Source organism: Grammomys surdaster, unplaced genomic scaffold, assembly GCF_004785775.1.
Source record: "Grammomys surdaster isolate TR1022 unplaced genomic scaffold, NIH_TR_1.0 125925, whole genome shotgun sequence".
Taxonomy (NCBI): Eukaryota; Metazoa; Chordata; class Mammalia; order Rodentia; family Muridae; genus Grammomys; species Grammomys surdaster.
In genome coordinates, this window is record NW_021620749.1 from 978,068 (window position 1) to 993,687 (window position 15,620).

Below are 15,620 nucleotides of genomic sequence, written 5' to 3' on the forward strand. Positions count from 1 at the left end.
TAGAGGTAGAGGTAGAGGTAGAGGTAGAGGTAGAGGTAGAGGTAGAGAGAGAGAGAGAGAGAGAGAGAGAGAGAGAGAGAGAGAATGAGTACCTGGTGTGGGATTTTTCTTTAAAATTGTATATTTTATTTATTTACATTTCAAATGTGATCCCCTTTCCTGGTTTCTCCTCTGCAACCCTCCTATCCCGTCCCCCCTTACCCTGCTTCTGTGAGGGTGCTCCTGCCCTTATCCACCCACTACTCCCTCACCGCCCTAGCATTTCCCTACACTGGAGCATCAAGCCTTCACAGGACCAAGGGTCTCCCCTCCCTTTGATGCCAGTTAGGGTCCCTTCAGCTCCTTCAGTCATTCCCTTAACTCCTCCATTGGGGTCCCTGTGCTTAGTCCGATGGTCAGCTGTGAGCATCCACATCTGTATTGGTCAGGATTTGGCAGAGGCTCTCAGGAGACAGCTGTATCAGGCTCCTGTCAGCAAGCATTTCTTGACACCCACAATAGTGTCTGGGTTTTTGAAACCTCAAAGCCTATGCCAGGGACACACTATTTCCAATAAAGCCATACCTCCTAATCCACCCCAATGCTTAGTCTGGGAACTAAGCATGCAAATATGAGAAACTATGAGACTAGTTTCCTCCAGAGGACCACACCCCGCCCCCACCACACCCCGCCCCCATAGCCTTGCTGTTATATCACAATGCAAAATGAATTTAGTCCAACTTAAGTCCAAATAGACTCTACAGTCTCAACACTGTTGAAATATCTAAATCTCTTCTGAGACCCAAGGCAATCTCTTAGCTGTAACCGTCTATAAAATTAAAACCAAAGAGCAGATCTTATACTTCTAACATACAGTGGCACAGAATATATATTACTATTCCAAAAGGAAGGGAAAGGGGCATAGTGAGGAAATACTGGACCAAAGCAAGACTGAAACCCAACGGAGAAAACTCCAGATTCTGCCTCTCCATGTCTGATGTCCACGTGCTCTTCAGCTCTCCTGCTTCATTGACTGCAACACATCTCTCTTGGGCTGGTTCCATGCTTGGCCTGCAGCTTTCCTTGGCAGGCTCCCCATAGCACTGGCATCTTCAACTCTCCAACACAATGCAAACTTCACCTTCACAGCTTCAGACAGTGACCTTTCCAGACCTCCAAGAAGGAGCGCCCCTCCTACACATCTGACCTCAGGGCTTTACTTAACTGCAGAGACCCCACAACTCCTTTCTTGCGTCCTTGACTTTAAATCCAGAACCACTTGGCTAAAGCCTCCCAGTTCTGCTTGCTGTGGCTGGACTGTTACTCCTCCTCGGATTACATTTGCATCATTTTCCTTTGCTGATGGTTTCCTTCGGTGCTTAAGCTACCCTTTGATTCCTTTTAGCAGTTAGAAGCTTAGCTGGGTAGGGTCTCTGGCCTGACCCCCTTTATCCCTTTTAGCATCAAGCTTTCCTTTAAACTCTTTATCTCCATGGACACAGGAGTTGGCTCCAATATTACATATCCCAGTGTTCTTTCTCTCTTCAAACTGCATTACATATATATAATTTGCCCGCTTGCTCCTTTTCACTGTAGATTGGCTAAGAATGACCACTAATAACCATGTGACAGTCTATAGGAGGATGAAGAGTAGCCTCATGTTACCTGCATGCCAGTCTACTCACTGTAAGCCCCTTGTCTCTTTTTGAGGTGCATTGGTAGCATGTGCATCTACTCTTAGAAGGATGTCTGAGCAACCCTGTTCACTGTAATTATGCGTGTTTGCATTTTGGGCTCTAGGAGTTGAGTTTCATTGTTTTGCATAGAAACATGAATCTACGTGTATTTGACATGGAAGTAAAACACAGGCACTCACTAAATGAGCTAAGAAATCCAATGTGTATGGACAGGTCTGCAGACCTTTGATTTGTGGGCATTAAAACAGAAATGATTTAAATTGAAAGCTGAGGTAAATAGCTCTGAAAGCCATGTCCTGTCAAATAGGTGCCACAGAGGCATGCTTGTGATCTCTACAGAGAAGCATTCGGTTCTGTGTGTGCCTTAACATGGTGTAACTACATAGACAAGGCATTTGAGTAGATAGCCTGCAAGGACAGGCATTCATGTCAGAGCAGAGACTGTAGGGTGGAGTTGTGATGCGATGCTTTGTCAGAGTTCTTTTTAATACTGCAAATTTCCATCAAAACACACATCACTTCTATGACATTTTTTTTTGTCTTTTAAGATGCTTTATAAGCCGTCTTTAGCTTTTTTTTTTTTTAACCTTTTAAAAATGTGTCGTATTTCATTCATGGATAGGTCTCACTGTGGCTGGTAAATGGAACTTTTGGTCCTTGGTCTGGCTGTGGGACTTCACGCCCCGCTTCTTGTTATGGAGGGCCCATTGAGAGTTGAACCACGTGCCCCAGAAGAGAGTGAGAGCAACCAGATCCTGGTCTCTAGACTTAGGCTTTAGAAGAAGAAGGAGAGGAATCCATGCATCTAAATTTAATACAAAGTCCAGCTTTGGTCACTAGAGAGAAAGAGCAGGTCATGGAGCATGCACTGAGCCTCTTAAGTCCCCCTGAGATTGTTGCATATAGACTATGAACCCAGCATCACTTCTTGCCTCCCAGACCCAGAGTCTCTGTAGTATTTTGAGCAATGCTAAGGCATCCAGTCCTATGGGAATCCCCCATTGTCTCTCATACAACTGCTGAGAGGCCAGGCTGACTGACCCCGTCTGTGTTGTCTCTTGCAGTTTTCAGTGAAGAGCCCCACTCCAGCCTCTACTTTGTCAATGCATCGCTGCAAGAGGTAGTGTTTGCAAGCACGTCGGGGACGCTGGTGCCTTGCCCAGCTGCAGGCATCCCTCCTGTGACTCTCAGATGGTACCTAGCGACGGGCGAGGAGATCTACGATGTCCCCGGGATCCGCCACGTCCATCCCAATGGCACTCTCCAAATTTTCCCCTTTCCTCCTTCAAGCTTCAGCACCTTAATCCATGATAATACTTACTATTGCACAGCTGAAAACCCTTCAGGGAAAATTAGAAGTCAGGATGTCCACATCAAGGCTGGTAAGTACCCCTCTTCCTTGGCTCCTTGGATGGGAGGAGAATGACCAGGATGGCTGAGGACATGGGGAACCTCATAAGCTCATGAGGACACTTCTGATCCTGATAGTTACAGTGTTCCTACACTAGATTTTAGTGTCCCTGAGTGCTGGATCTAACTTTAAGAAATAATGTTTTGTGTGCTGAGGAGAAGACTCTATACATGAGTATGTATGTTTGTATGTTACTATCAACATACAAATAAAAATCTAGATGTGACCACATCCCCGAAACCCTAACAATATTAAGGGTGGAGAAAGGCGAATCTCTCTTGTTTCATGGCTGCCAGCCTAGCTCTGAGTTCACAGAGAGGTTCTGTCTCATGGGGATGAGGGGAGGATGATGTCATCCACTGGCCCTTTGCCATTAGTGTGTGCATGTATGTCCGTATGTGTCCAAATATCACACTCATGCTCACATGGAACTAATTGTTATCAAGTCCCATGACAACTTTATTGTATTCACACATTATGGTACTCTGACTCATGTTTTCACACCTGTGTATATGCTTCCACCCATTTCCCTGCTTGTCCATCCCTTCCCCCACCTTAAGGGAAGGGAAATGGAGAAGATGGAGGTCATGGTTTGAGTGGGAAGGAAAACAAACATCGCATAAATGCGTGCTGTAATGGAAAGTCATTTTTCCAAAGCTTCACTTTCCCATTGACATAAAAAGACTGTGTCCACATTCCTGATGGCATCACACATAGCTGAAACGTTTTCTTTTAATGACATATTGTATCTTTTAAAAACCATCATTGCTACAAAGTCATCCCCAGATCCTACCTGAAATTAATTGACCTGAGGGGTTTCCTGTCAGTTCAACTGATTCAATGCTCAGCACTCACTTGTTTTGTGTAGGTTTGGTGCTGTGATTAAGAGTGGTGAATGTACCTATGCCAGAATGACATTGGATGTCTTCCTCAGACTCATTCCACCTTATTTTTTAAGATAGGGTCACTCAATGAGCCTTAAGCTCATTGATTTGTATAGGCTAGCTGGTTAGTGAGCTCCAGGTATCTGCCTGCCTCTGTTCCCCTGACCCCCAACCAAGGGATTGCAAGGATGTGCTACCACACCCAGGTTTTACACGGTGTCTAAGGATCCCAACATAGGCCCTTATAGTTACTCATCAAGCACTTTATCCACTGAGCTAGCACTCTTGCCCCTCACTTCAGTTTTCTCTCAGTTTGTCCCAGAACCAACTGCTTGCATTGGCTACTGAATCTTTGAAAGGACTGATGTGGTACCAGTGTAGCTGATGTCTCTTTGGGATAGCTGCATGGTTGCTGTTGGTGTGCTAGGAAGTAACAGGATGTCTTTGTCAGTTTGAACTTGAAACACTACACCCATGTCCCCACACCATCTTTCCTTACTTAATTTTGCTTTCTATTATGAACACATTATGTTTGCATCAATCCTTTATTTCTGTTCATTTAATTACTCTTCGGTACTAGGGGTTGAACACAGGCACCCTCACAGGCTGAGCCCATGCTCGGCATCAGAACAACGCTCCTGCCACCCACTGTAATCTTTTAGATTGTTTATTGAATGCTTGCAAATGCTGCTCCTGGCATGCATAAAGACAGAGTCACATGGTCCTCCAAGGGCAGATGAGGAGCACAGTGTTGCTTCAGACAGTGAGGCTGAATGTAGCTGAAGGAGTTCTCTTTCATGGGGTCACCTGTGTCACCCATCAGAATTGTTGCTCCAGGATGCTGTTAGCATTATTCTTGAATGATCCAGTGCACCCTCACATTTTTTTTTCACAGCATGGAGTTCACGTTCTCGTCAATGCTCTACAGTTTGTTTTATTTTTAAATTTATCCTTTGAAAATTTAATGCATGTATATAATGTATTGGGGGATATTTGCCCCTACCTCATTTCCCCTCCAGTTCCTCCTGGATCCACCCAAACATCCTCTTTTATCTATCTATCTATCTATCTATCTATCTATCCATCCATCCATCTATGAATCTATCTATCTATCTATCTATCTATCTATCTATCTATCTATCATATATATATATATATATATAACCCACTGAGTCCAATTAGTGTCACCCATATATACATGGGTGGGTCAAGGGCCAACCTCTGGACCATAGTCAACTTATCACTCTTGGAGAAAACCTACTATCCTTTCTTCTTGAGTAACTAACAGCTGCCAATAATTACCTTAGTCTTAGACAGGGAAGAGGTTGTATCCCCTCTCCTTCCATGCTCAGATGTTGGATGTCTTGATCATGTACATGTCTTATATAGGCAACCACAGCTACTCTGCATCCATGAATGTAACAGACCTGTCCTGTTTTACCCTGATTTTCTCTGACCTTTGGTTCTTACAGTCTTTGTGGGTTGTTGACTCAGGCTTACATGCCTGAAAGTGGAGGTGTTTCCAATTACTATGCCTCATTAACTTGAAATTTTGATTCTAACATAAAACACTTCCTTGTCCAAAGGCTGGGTACACATGGACCACTGTCATGTTACCATCTCTTGCCTATCTCTGTGTGCCGATTAACAAATAGCAGTGACTTTTAGGAGTTCAGGAAGCGTAAACATGTCCAGCATATGCTTCCTCCTGAGCAAACTGGAGCTAATGACTTACCTTATGCCCCATGTGGAGTAGCAGGGGGCATTTATCTGAACCAACAACAAAACAAAGGGAAAGCATCTGGAAAGGTACAAGACACAAGCCCATGGCTCCCAGGACTGGGCACTGGATGAGCAAGAACCAGCCAGCCTGTGATTTGACTTTGTACTGTCTCATGTTTCCTGATGGAGGACACAGAAATCTGTGTGTGTGTGTGTGTGTGTGTGTGTGTGTGTGTGGCAGTTTCATTCATATGTGTGCAAGCAAGAGCTGCAGAGAGCCATCAAAGTGGACAGATGATGATGAAGAATCTCTTCTATATTAATGGTTAGCAGGGCTCGTCTGAGGCCTGTCTTCTCAACCAGAGTCAACCATGACCTCCCACATTTATCATCCAGTGACCAGTTTCAGCAGGAACCCTGATAAGCCATTCCCTGGTAGCTGATCACGTTCCTGACCACTGACTTTCTTGCTGCATTTAATGCATATGTTTTTGGGTGTGCCTTTTGCAAGAATAGTGCTTGGCCAGTTTAGGAACAACTTACCTATCTTTGATGTCTCTTTGGACTAATTTTATATCATTGAGAGCATAATTGAATATTTAAGCAAAGAGGATACTGATGTCTTGTGTGATGTGCAGAAGGAAAATGTCTGACAGCATTAAAACAGCATAAAATCAGGAAAATCTAATAACACATTTCTTTTACTAAGCATGTCATGGCATAATACCACCCTTCTGGAGATGATGATGAGCTAAAGATACATACTATTAAGTCTGAAGCAGTATCAAAATATCTAACCAGAGAGTTGTAGTGAATAAGTCAAGCAAGAAGGGAAATGGTAGTCATTAAAAAATATCTAAAACTCGGGACTGGAGAGGCAGCTTGGCAGCTTTTGCAGAGGACTTGGATTCTGTTCTCAGCACCCACATAGCACCTTACTACCAACTGTAACTTCAGTTCCAGGGAATCTCATACCCTCTTCTGGACTCTATGGTCACTGTACACACATGCTACATAGACATAAGTACAGGAAAACCACACATACATATAAAAATAAATCTAAAACAATAATAATCCCAAACAGAGAAGAAAATAAGAAAACTAAGCAGAGATCAGAGATGATGGAGGAACCAAAGAGCAACACTATGAAATCAAATGTAAGGATATTCAGTGCTAGCCTCACAGGTGAACACTCAAGTCATGCTAATCACAAGGCAGAGATTACAAGACTCGGTTTGGCTCTGCTTAAGAGAAATTCTTTTAAAACATAAATACATAAAGAATTAATTAGCCTCTTGTCTGTTGCTTAACTAAATGCCTGAAGCCACAGGCTTTTTTTCTCAGAGAAGTATACTTTGCTCATGTTTTTGAGGGCTGCTACGCCTGGTGAGGGCCTCTTAACCTGGTCACAACATGGCAGAAAATGAAAGAGGAGTTACTACATGGGCTCACAAGAAGCTTCAGTTTCAGGACCACGTTTATCCTTCTCATAGCAACTTGGTCTCATGGGAACTGACTGGTATGCCTAAAAAAAGTACATCAATCCCTTCCAGAGGCTGCACTATTAGAAACCCAGTCGTCTCCCACTATAGTGTACCTCATTAAGCTCCTAACATCTGTTATCACCATCACATTGGGGAAGAAGCTTCCAGAACATGGACCTTTAGTGAGCACACTCCTGTCATGTACGAGTCACAAAATATACATTCAAAGTAAAAGGATAGGGAAATACCATGGCCATCTAGACAAATCAGGGTAAACCACTGCCAGAAAGATGAAGCAGATTTACCATTGATTAGCAAGAAGATATGTTTTATATCCAAGAATAACATACAGCTAAAGAAGTCATTTCATAAGGAAAAAAGATAAATTAACATGGTGTGACTCTCGTAAATTTCATGCACCAGACAACAGAATATCAAAGCACATAGTGTGCAGGCTTGGTGTAGCGTCAGCGAGAAGGTGCGTCATAATTACAGCTGAAGAACCCAATGCCCATCTGTTCATAATTGATAGAAGCAGAAACAGAACAAATCGGAATAAAGAGCCCTTGAAAGAGATCACCAATCAACTCAGTCAGCTCATACTTGAATTAAGAATTGTCAATCTTCTGGGATACAAAGATATTTGCTATAACATACAACACATTCTGGGCAGTAAAACAGGCTTCAGATGACCCTTAAATCAAGCCATATGATGCATGTTATTTGATTACAGTAGAATTAAATGAGAAAATAATAACAAAATCTCTGTGAAATGACCAAAGATTTGGATACAAAATACACTTCTAAATGGTATATGTTTTAGGGGTAGAGAGATGGCTCAGGGTCAAGAGCTCTTCCCAGTCTTTAAGAGAAATAGATTTTGGTTTCCAGAAAATGTCATATGGTTCACCACTACCTGTACTTCTAGCTCCAGAGGATCCAGAAACCTCTTCAAGTCTCTGTGGATACCCACATGTGAATTTCTAGACATACACATACACACACACGCACACACACATACACATACATACACACCTAATAATAACAATCTGTATTTCAAAAAAGTAGGAGAAAAAAGTAGTAGTTTTCAGAGATAATATAATTTTGGATCATTCCAAGGGCCACAAGATAGTTAAAAAACTTTGATGGGTGGAGGGGGGGTTTGAGTGCTGTAGAATGCTGCTTTTTGTACTCCTGAAATCACAGCAGCTGGGGTTACCTGCGTCTGACCTGGACAGGATCATGTATTGGAAAGAGAAGGGACTCACAAGGCCCAGCCCGGTCCCTTTCTGAGAATCTATTGGCAGTTAACAGTTGCTGAGGGAGGGAGAGACATTTTCTTTAGTATTGAAACCACTAAGAGGCTCATGTTTCTATAATAGCATCGCACGCTTCTATAAGCAACCCTAATGAGACTTTCTCCATCACCAAAGAAATAAAATATCCATAAAAGGGAAAGGGAGATGAGTTACGTTGGGAAGAGGACCCGACAGGGTAACAGGGTGAATATACTCAAATGCATTATGTACATGTATGAAAATGCCACAAGGAAACCCATTCTTATGCATAGTTAATATATGTTAATACAAATGTTACAAAAATAATTGGGGGAATCTTACCAAAGCAATGCACAGGTGGAATGCATACATCTGAACACCTGTGGCATTACATGTACAAAGAGGTTTTGAAAGATGGTCTCATTTTCTACCTAAATGTAAAGAGGAAATTAAGAGCATATCAGAAGGGAAACAAACAAAGATCATAGTAGAAACAAAGAGAGGAAGGTCCAGAAAGTGTTTGAGAACAATATGGAATTAGAAATGGGTTCTTTTAAGGGGTCGATAAAATGTACACACTGCAGGTCAGATAGAAGAAGAAAACGAGAGAGGACTTGGTGCCAATACCAAGACTGAAAGAGATGACTGCTATACATTGGGAAGAACTTTCACACACATTTTAGAAGTATTAGAATGATAGTAACTGAAATATAAATATAAATATATATATATATATATATATACACGCATACATATATAAACTCAACAATATACGAAATGAACTATCTGTCCGAAGATTCAAAATCTCAAAACTCCTTCAAGAGTTAAGGAATTGTTGCTCTCCTCATGGGGCCGCAAACCCTTTCAGCTCCTTCAGTCTTCTAACTCCTCCATTGGGAACCACTTGATCAGTTCAATGGTTAGCTGTGAGCATCTGCCTCTGTATATGTCAGGCTCTGGCAAACCTCTAAAGAGACAGCTGTATCAGGCTCCTGTCAGCATGCACTTCCTGACATCCACATCAGCTACCTTTGGTGACTGCACATGGGATGGATACTGAGGTGGAACAGTCTCCAGACAACCCCTCCCTCAATTTCTGTCCCACACTTTGCCTCCATTTGCTCCCATGAGTATTTTATTACTCCTTCTAAGAAGGACCAAAGCACCCACTCTTTGGTCTTGCTTCTACATGAGATTCATGTGGTCTGTGAGTTGTATCTTGGATATTGTGAGATTTTGGGCTAATATCCACTTATCAGTGAGTGCATACCATATGTGTTCTTTTGTGATTGGGTTATCTCACTCAGGATGCTATTTTCTAGTTCCATCCATTTCCCTAAGAATTTTATGAATTCCTTGTTTTTAATAGCTGAGTAATACTCCATTGTGTAAATGTACCACATTTTCTGTATCCATTCCTCTGTTGAAGGACATCTGGGTTCTTTCCAGCTTCTGGCTATTATAAATAAGGCTGCTATGAGCATAGTGGAACATATGTCTTTGTTATATGTTGGAACATCTTCTGGGTATATGCCCAGGAGTGGTATAACTGGGTCCTCAGGTAATGCTATGTCCAATTTTCTGAGGAACCGCCAGACTGATTTCCAGAGTTGTATCAGCTTGCAATCCCACCAACAATGGAGGAGTGTTCCTCTTTCTCCACATCCTCACCAGCATCTGCTATCACCTGAGGTTTTGATCTCAGCCATTCTGACTGATGTGAGGTGGAATCTCAGGGTTGTTTTGATTTGCGTTTCCCTGATGACTAAGAATGTTGAACATTTCTTTAGGTGCTTCTCGGCCATTTGAATGTCCTCAGTTCAGAATTCTTTGTTTAGCTCTGTACCCCATTTTTAATAGGGTTATTTTGGTTGTCTTGAGCACTTTTATTTTTCTCTTGGTCAGAGAAATTGTCTAGTTGACCTTGACCAAACCTTAAATTAAATTAGTTCTCACACCAAGACAGGCTATTTTGAAATCATATTTCAACAGGTGCTGCCTGTTAGAGACATATGTCAAGCAAGAGAAGGAGAGATACTCCAGCTATCCACATTCTATTCCTCTTGGTCAAGAAATAGTCCTGCTTGCCTTAGGGTAATCACTAAAGTCTCTTCCTTCTGACCTCTAAACTCCACACCTCATGTGACTGACAGAGGAAGACCTGAGAGACTGCAATGGAGGTGTGGAAGCCCTTGGTCCAGATGTGTAGCATCTGTACTAGTTCCTCTGAGCTTGAACCTGCAGTCTTTGGAGGACTGCTTGGTGATTGGCACCATGGCATACAAACTACAGTCCTAATAATATAATTTCAGGTCCAGCACTGAGCCCTTGCAGAGACCTACCCTGCATATATATGGGAGGGATTTTGGACTGCCAAGGGGCTGGGGGTAGGGACTCCAGTGAAAGGCTATGCTTGTGTACCTGCTTTCCCTGGACTTTCTGTGTCCTTCTCCCCCAAAGCTTTTCTGGGTCATGCCCTTAGCCCTAAATCTCTCATAACTCCTTTTAGAGAAAACCCAATATAGAATATCCAGTTATCCACAGACTTGGCTGCCCAGGTCATTGGAGCTGATACAGGGATGTAGATACTGAGGGACAACTATATTCACTGAGCATCTGCTATGTGCCTTGTGAGAAATAGCTACAATGGTGGGTGTGTGTCTGTGTGATGTGTGTCTGTGTGATGTGTGTATGTGTGTGATGTATATATGTGATGTGTGTGTGATGTATGTATGTGTGTAGGTGTATATGTGATGTATGTATGTGTGTAGGTGTATATGTGTGTATGCTTGTGTGTGTATATGTATGTGATGTGTGTGTGTGTGTGTGTTAGTGATGTGTTCATGAGGTTGTATGTACATTCCAGGTGGAGATCAGAGATGGATATTAGGTTTCTCAATTGTTTTCTAACTTTTTTTGAGACAGAGTCTATCACTGAACCAATTCTCTTAGGCTGACTGCCAGTGAGCTCTGGGGAATCTTCCTGTCTCCTTGTCCCCAGAACTATTTAATTTTTCCATGTGTGTTGGAGATCTGAACTTGGGTCTTTTGATTTTCCCAGCCGGCCTCTACTGCCTAAGACAGCTCTCCTGCCCCCTATGATGGCTTTAGATGGATTGATCCATTGTTGGTCTTTAGAATCAAAGATACAGGGAGGTGTTTGGACACAGGCATTTAGTGATCTGAGTGACATCATTGCTTTAGGATCTGAAGCTGAACTAATAAGGGAGAGAAGCAACACTCATAGACGTTTAAACTCCTGACTTTCAAGGTAGCTCTTACACTACACAGGCCAATAGGTTTCAAAAGAAAAGAAGTCACACAAACGGTTTAAGTGTGGCTTCCTGAGGCTGAAGGTCCTCCCAGGAGCTTTGGCCGCTGACAAGAAATAGGCTGCATTTGGCCACCTTGTATTATGTGGCTCTGAAGTTCAGGTCAAAGAAACAGTCTTGCCCAGTGTGATGGCTAGGTTCATGTCAACTTGACACAAACTGTAGTCATGAGAGGAGAGAACATCAATTGAGAAATGCCTTCCTAAGTTTGGTCTGTAGGTAAGCCTGTAGTGTATTTTCCTAATTAGTGATTGATGTGGGAAGGCCCAGGTGTCGTCCCTGTGTGGGTGAAGTCATCCCTGAGCAGCTGGTCCTAGGTATTATAACAAAGCAGGATGAACAAGCCATGAGAAGCAAGCAGTAAGCAGAACCACACGATACCCTATTCCCAACCCATGGCCGCTGCTTCAGCTCCTGCCTCCAGGTTCTGTTCTGCCTAAGTTCTTCCTGTCTTGGCTCCCTTCAGCAAACTACAATATGGAAGTATAAGCCAAGTAAACCACTTTCCTCCAAGTTGCTTTGCTCATGTTTTGGGGCCAGGATCATGGGTGTTGCTGTAACAGACTTGAATATGTATTTTTGGAAGGGTTGTGGAAGGACTCTAGAACTTTGGGCTGGAAAAGCCATTGAACATTCAAACCTTGATGAGAAGCCTTTTGGGAGTGCGGAAGATAAGAATGTTAAGAGAAATTCAGAAGATGGAGTCCTTGAGCGCAAAGTTCCAGAGGGAAGTTTAAAAGTCACTAAAAGACTATCAGAACTATTGCATAGTTTGAATTAAGAATCTTGTTCTGGTGAGCTAGGACTGAAGAGTCAGCCATGATTAACAAGAGACAAGGGACCAGCATCTCTGAAATGAAACCTTTTTTTGTTACTGGGACAATCAATGCTGACCACCTGGAACTGAGGAATTAGTAGTGGTTAAGAAGAGATTGGCATCTCTGAGCTAAAATCTTCTGGGAAGTGTTTCCTCAGAGCCAGTACACAGAAGCTGTGTTCCAGAGGCAGTCAAGGTTGTACCTCATACTAGCAAGCAACCAAACTTGGTCGTGTAAGAGTCACGCAGGTGGTGCTAGTTTTGAAAGCATGAAGGGTTCATGGAGATCAGCTGAGGCTTGGCAGTGTGAGAGGTCAAAAGAGGGCATTGGTGAAGTGTAGCCTCAATGGCAGTTGAAGGCCCAGAATTAAAGGGGTCACACAGAGAAGTTGAGGCATGCACCATGAAGAAAGGCCATTGGTGAAAGTGTAGCCCAGTTACAATGCCAGGAGTTTGGAACAGCTGCTACCATGGGATAGCCACCAAGAACAGCCAGTAACTGTGGAGGCTGTCTGGAAGACAAGCTGTGTGTGCTTCAGTGGGTGGAGCTATAGACTGGAACACAGAAGCTTGTGAATGAATCACAGACATTGGACATTGAATTACACAGTTGGAGTTTGGCTTCGCTTTGATTTGGTTGTGACTGTGCCCTGGTTCTTCCCCCTTGAAGTAAGAAAGTATTAAATTTATTTTTGGTTTTATAGGAGCCCACAGTTGTGAGACTTTAAACATTTACAAAGAAGATTTTTGATTTATACCGAGACTTTGGATTTTAAAAGAAAAAAAAAACTTTTGAAGTGTTTGAATTTGTAAGGCTGTGGGACATTATCAATCTGTAAAAATGTTGTGTATTGTGATTTTTTTATTAGTGGGGATGAGCAAGAAAGGAAAGGTTGTGGCTTAACAATGATGTGTTTGTGTGTCAAGCTGACAAGGGGTCAATTGTGCTGGCTAGATTTATGGTAACTTGACACAAACTATAGTCATCCGAGAGGAGAAAACTTGATTGAGAAAATGCCTTCATAAGATCAGGCTATAGGCAAGCCTGTAGGCATTTTTAATTAGTTATTGATGGGGGAGGGCCCAGTCCTCCATTGTGGTTGTAGGTGATGCCATCGCTGGGATGGTCGTCCTAGATGCCGTAACAAAGAGGACTGAGCAAGCCAGTAAGCAGCACCCCTCCATGGCCTCTGCATCAGCTCCTGCCTCCCACTTGCTTTCCTGTCTTGGCTTCTTTCAGTGATGGACTACAGTGTGGAAGTGTAACCCTTTCCTCCCCAAGTTGCTTTGGTCATGGTGTTTCATCATAGCAACAGTAATCCCAGCTGAGACATGCAGGCTGTGAAGATTCTGCCTGTATCTCCTTGGTAGATTTTACCTTTTCTGGGATGACATGAAATTAGGCTCCTTTACTTGATGTCTGGTAAACATCTCCATGTGTGAGTTGTGAAATGTGAGGTGTGAACTGTGAGGTGTGAGCTGTGGGGTGTGAAGCAGAGTGTCCTGGAGGTGTGAAGAAGTTGCTTGATTCCAAAGCACAGCAAGACAGGAGACTCAGAGACCCTGCAGGCTCTCAGCAGCCCCAGCCTCTCTCTACTTATTGCCTATCCCCTCTTTCTTTTCCATCCTCACCTCCATCCTCTATTCTGCCTGCTGCTCTCCCAGTGCCTGAGTTCTCCTTCATTACTGAGTTATATCCGTTCTCTTTTCTCTATAGTCCCTTTCCAACAACTTGGGAAATGAGACCTCAGCTCTCCTCTGGGTCTAGGCATTTTCCTACACCAAGTCATCCCCTCCCTTGGCCACAATGATGTTTCTGAGGACAAGCTTTTGGTTCCCTTCCCCTCATTGTGCCCCATGGACCTCTTGTGGCAGACGAGAGCTTGATGTGCTACCCAGAGCCTCAGCTTACACTTAAAGCAGGTGAAGGATCTCAAGAGAGTCTTCAAGTTGGAAGGATCCATCTGGCTGAGACAGGAATAAAGAAATTCTCCAAGTTGAGGGGAAGAAAATCAAATCTGAATGTCAAAAAAGAGAACTGTGGCTTGTAAGATAAAACAAATGTTGACGTGGGAAGGAGACCAGTGAGGAGGTCCAGAAATGGTGGGGGTGGGAGTGGGGATAAAGAAGGGTGTGGCAGAGAGTAAAGGGAAAGGAGAATGTGCTAATATCCTCTGTGAAGACTCAGCATGCCACTGCTGGCCTCCCCAGCAGTCCCCTTTCAGAGACCATCCCCTTCTGCCCGTTGGACACCCCATCAGAAGACATTTTCTTTCTCTTCACTGAGGCATTAACCTCTCAAAAAAAAATCCTCTTTACCATTTTTCTTGGTCTATATTTGTCCACTGGGTGACATCCTTCTGGAAGCTGATTGAATGGTAGGGTGTTCCACTGCCTATCTAGAAAATTGCAGACTTGGAATAACGACCTTGAAGATGTCCTGATTTAAAATTTGGGGAATAAAGTTGGTGCAAATAGAAAAAAATCTGAGCAGGGCTCACCACCACCACCACCACCACCACCATCATCATCATCTCCTCATTATCCTGCAGACAGAGATTGGGTTTGCCCAGTTGTGGAGATTTTGGTCAGGTAGTTGACCTATTCTGCTCAGGAGACACAAATCTTCCTCAGTAGCCACCTAGCCCTAGGCAGGAGGTCTCCTATCATCACCTGATTGGTGAAGGTGGAGCTGGAGATTTCCTCTGCCTTGCAGGTAATGACAGACAGGACAAGGATTTGGACCCAGATAGCTGGGCATTCTGGATGGACACTGAGTACCACATGAGCCCTAATGTGGCAAAACTTCATGGATGTCCCTATGGACTGTTTCTGGAATATTTCTATTATTGGGAATATTTGGAGAGTTCTCAGAACAGTGATTTTCCACACTGGTTTTAAACATCTTTAAAGAGTTTATGTGTAAAAAATTATTTTTCTTGTTCTATTGTTTTCAATTATCTCTCCTCCTCTCTCTCTCTCTCTCTCTCTCTCTCTCTCTCTCTCTCTCTCTCTCT

The 15,620-nt window shown here is 43.1% G+C and overlaps 1 protein-coding gene across 1 annotated transcript in view; it reads left to right on the forward strand.

The window, feature by feature from the left end:
* Dscam (DS cell adhesion molecule) overlaps positions 1-15,620 on the forward strand; it is a 479,658-nt gene that overhangs the window by 23,457 nt on the left and 440,581 nt on the right. Inside the window, exon 2 of the mRNA XM_028752551.1 lies at positions 2,741-3,058. Within this exon, the coding sequence (XP_028608384.1) occupies positions 2,741-3,058 (318 nt within the window). The remainder of the gene's footprint in view (positions 1-2,740; positions 3,059-15,620) is intronic.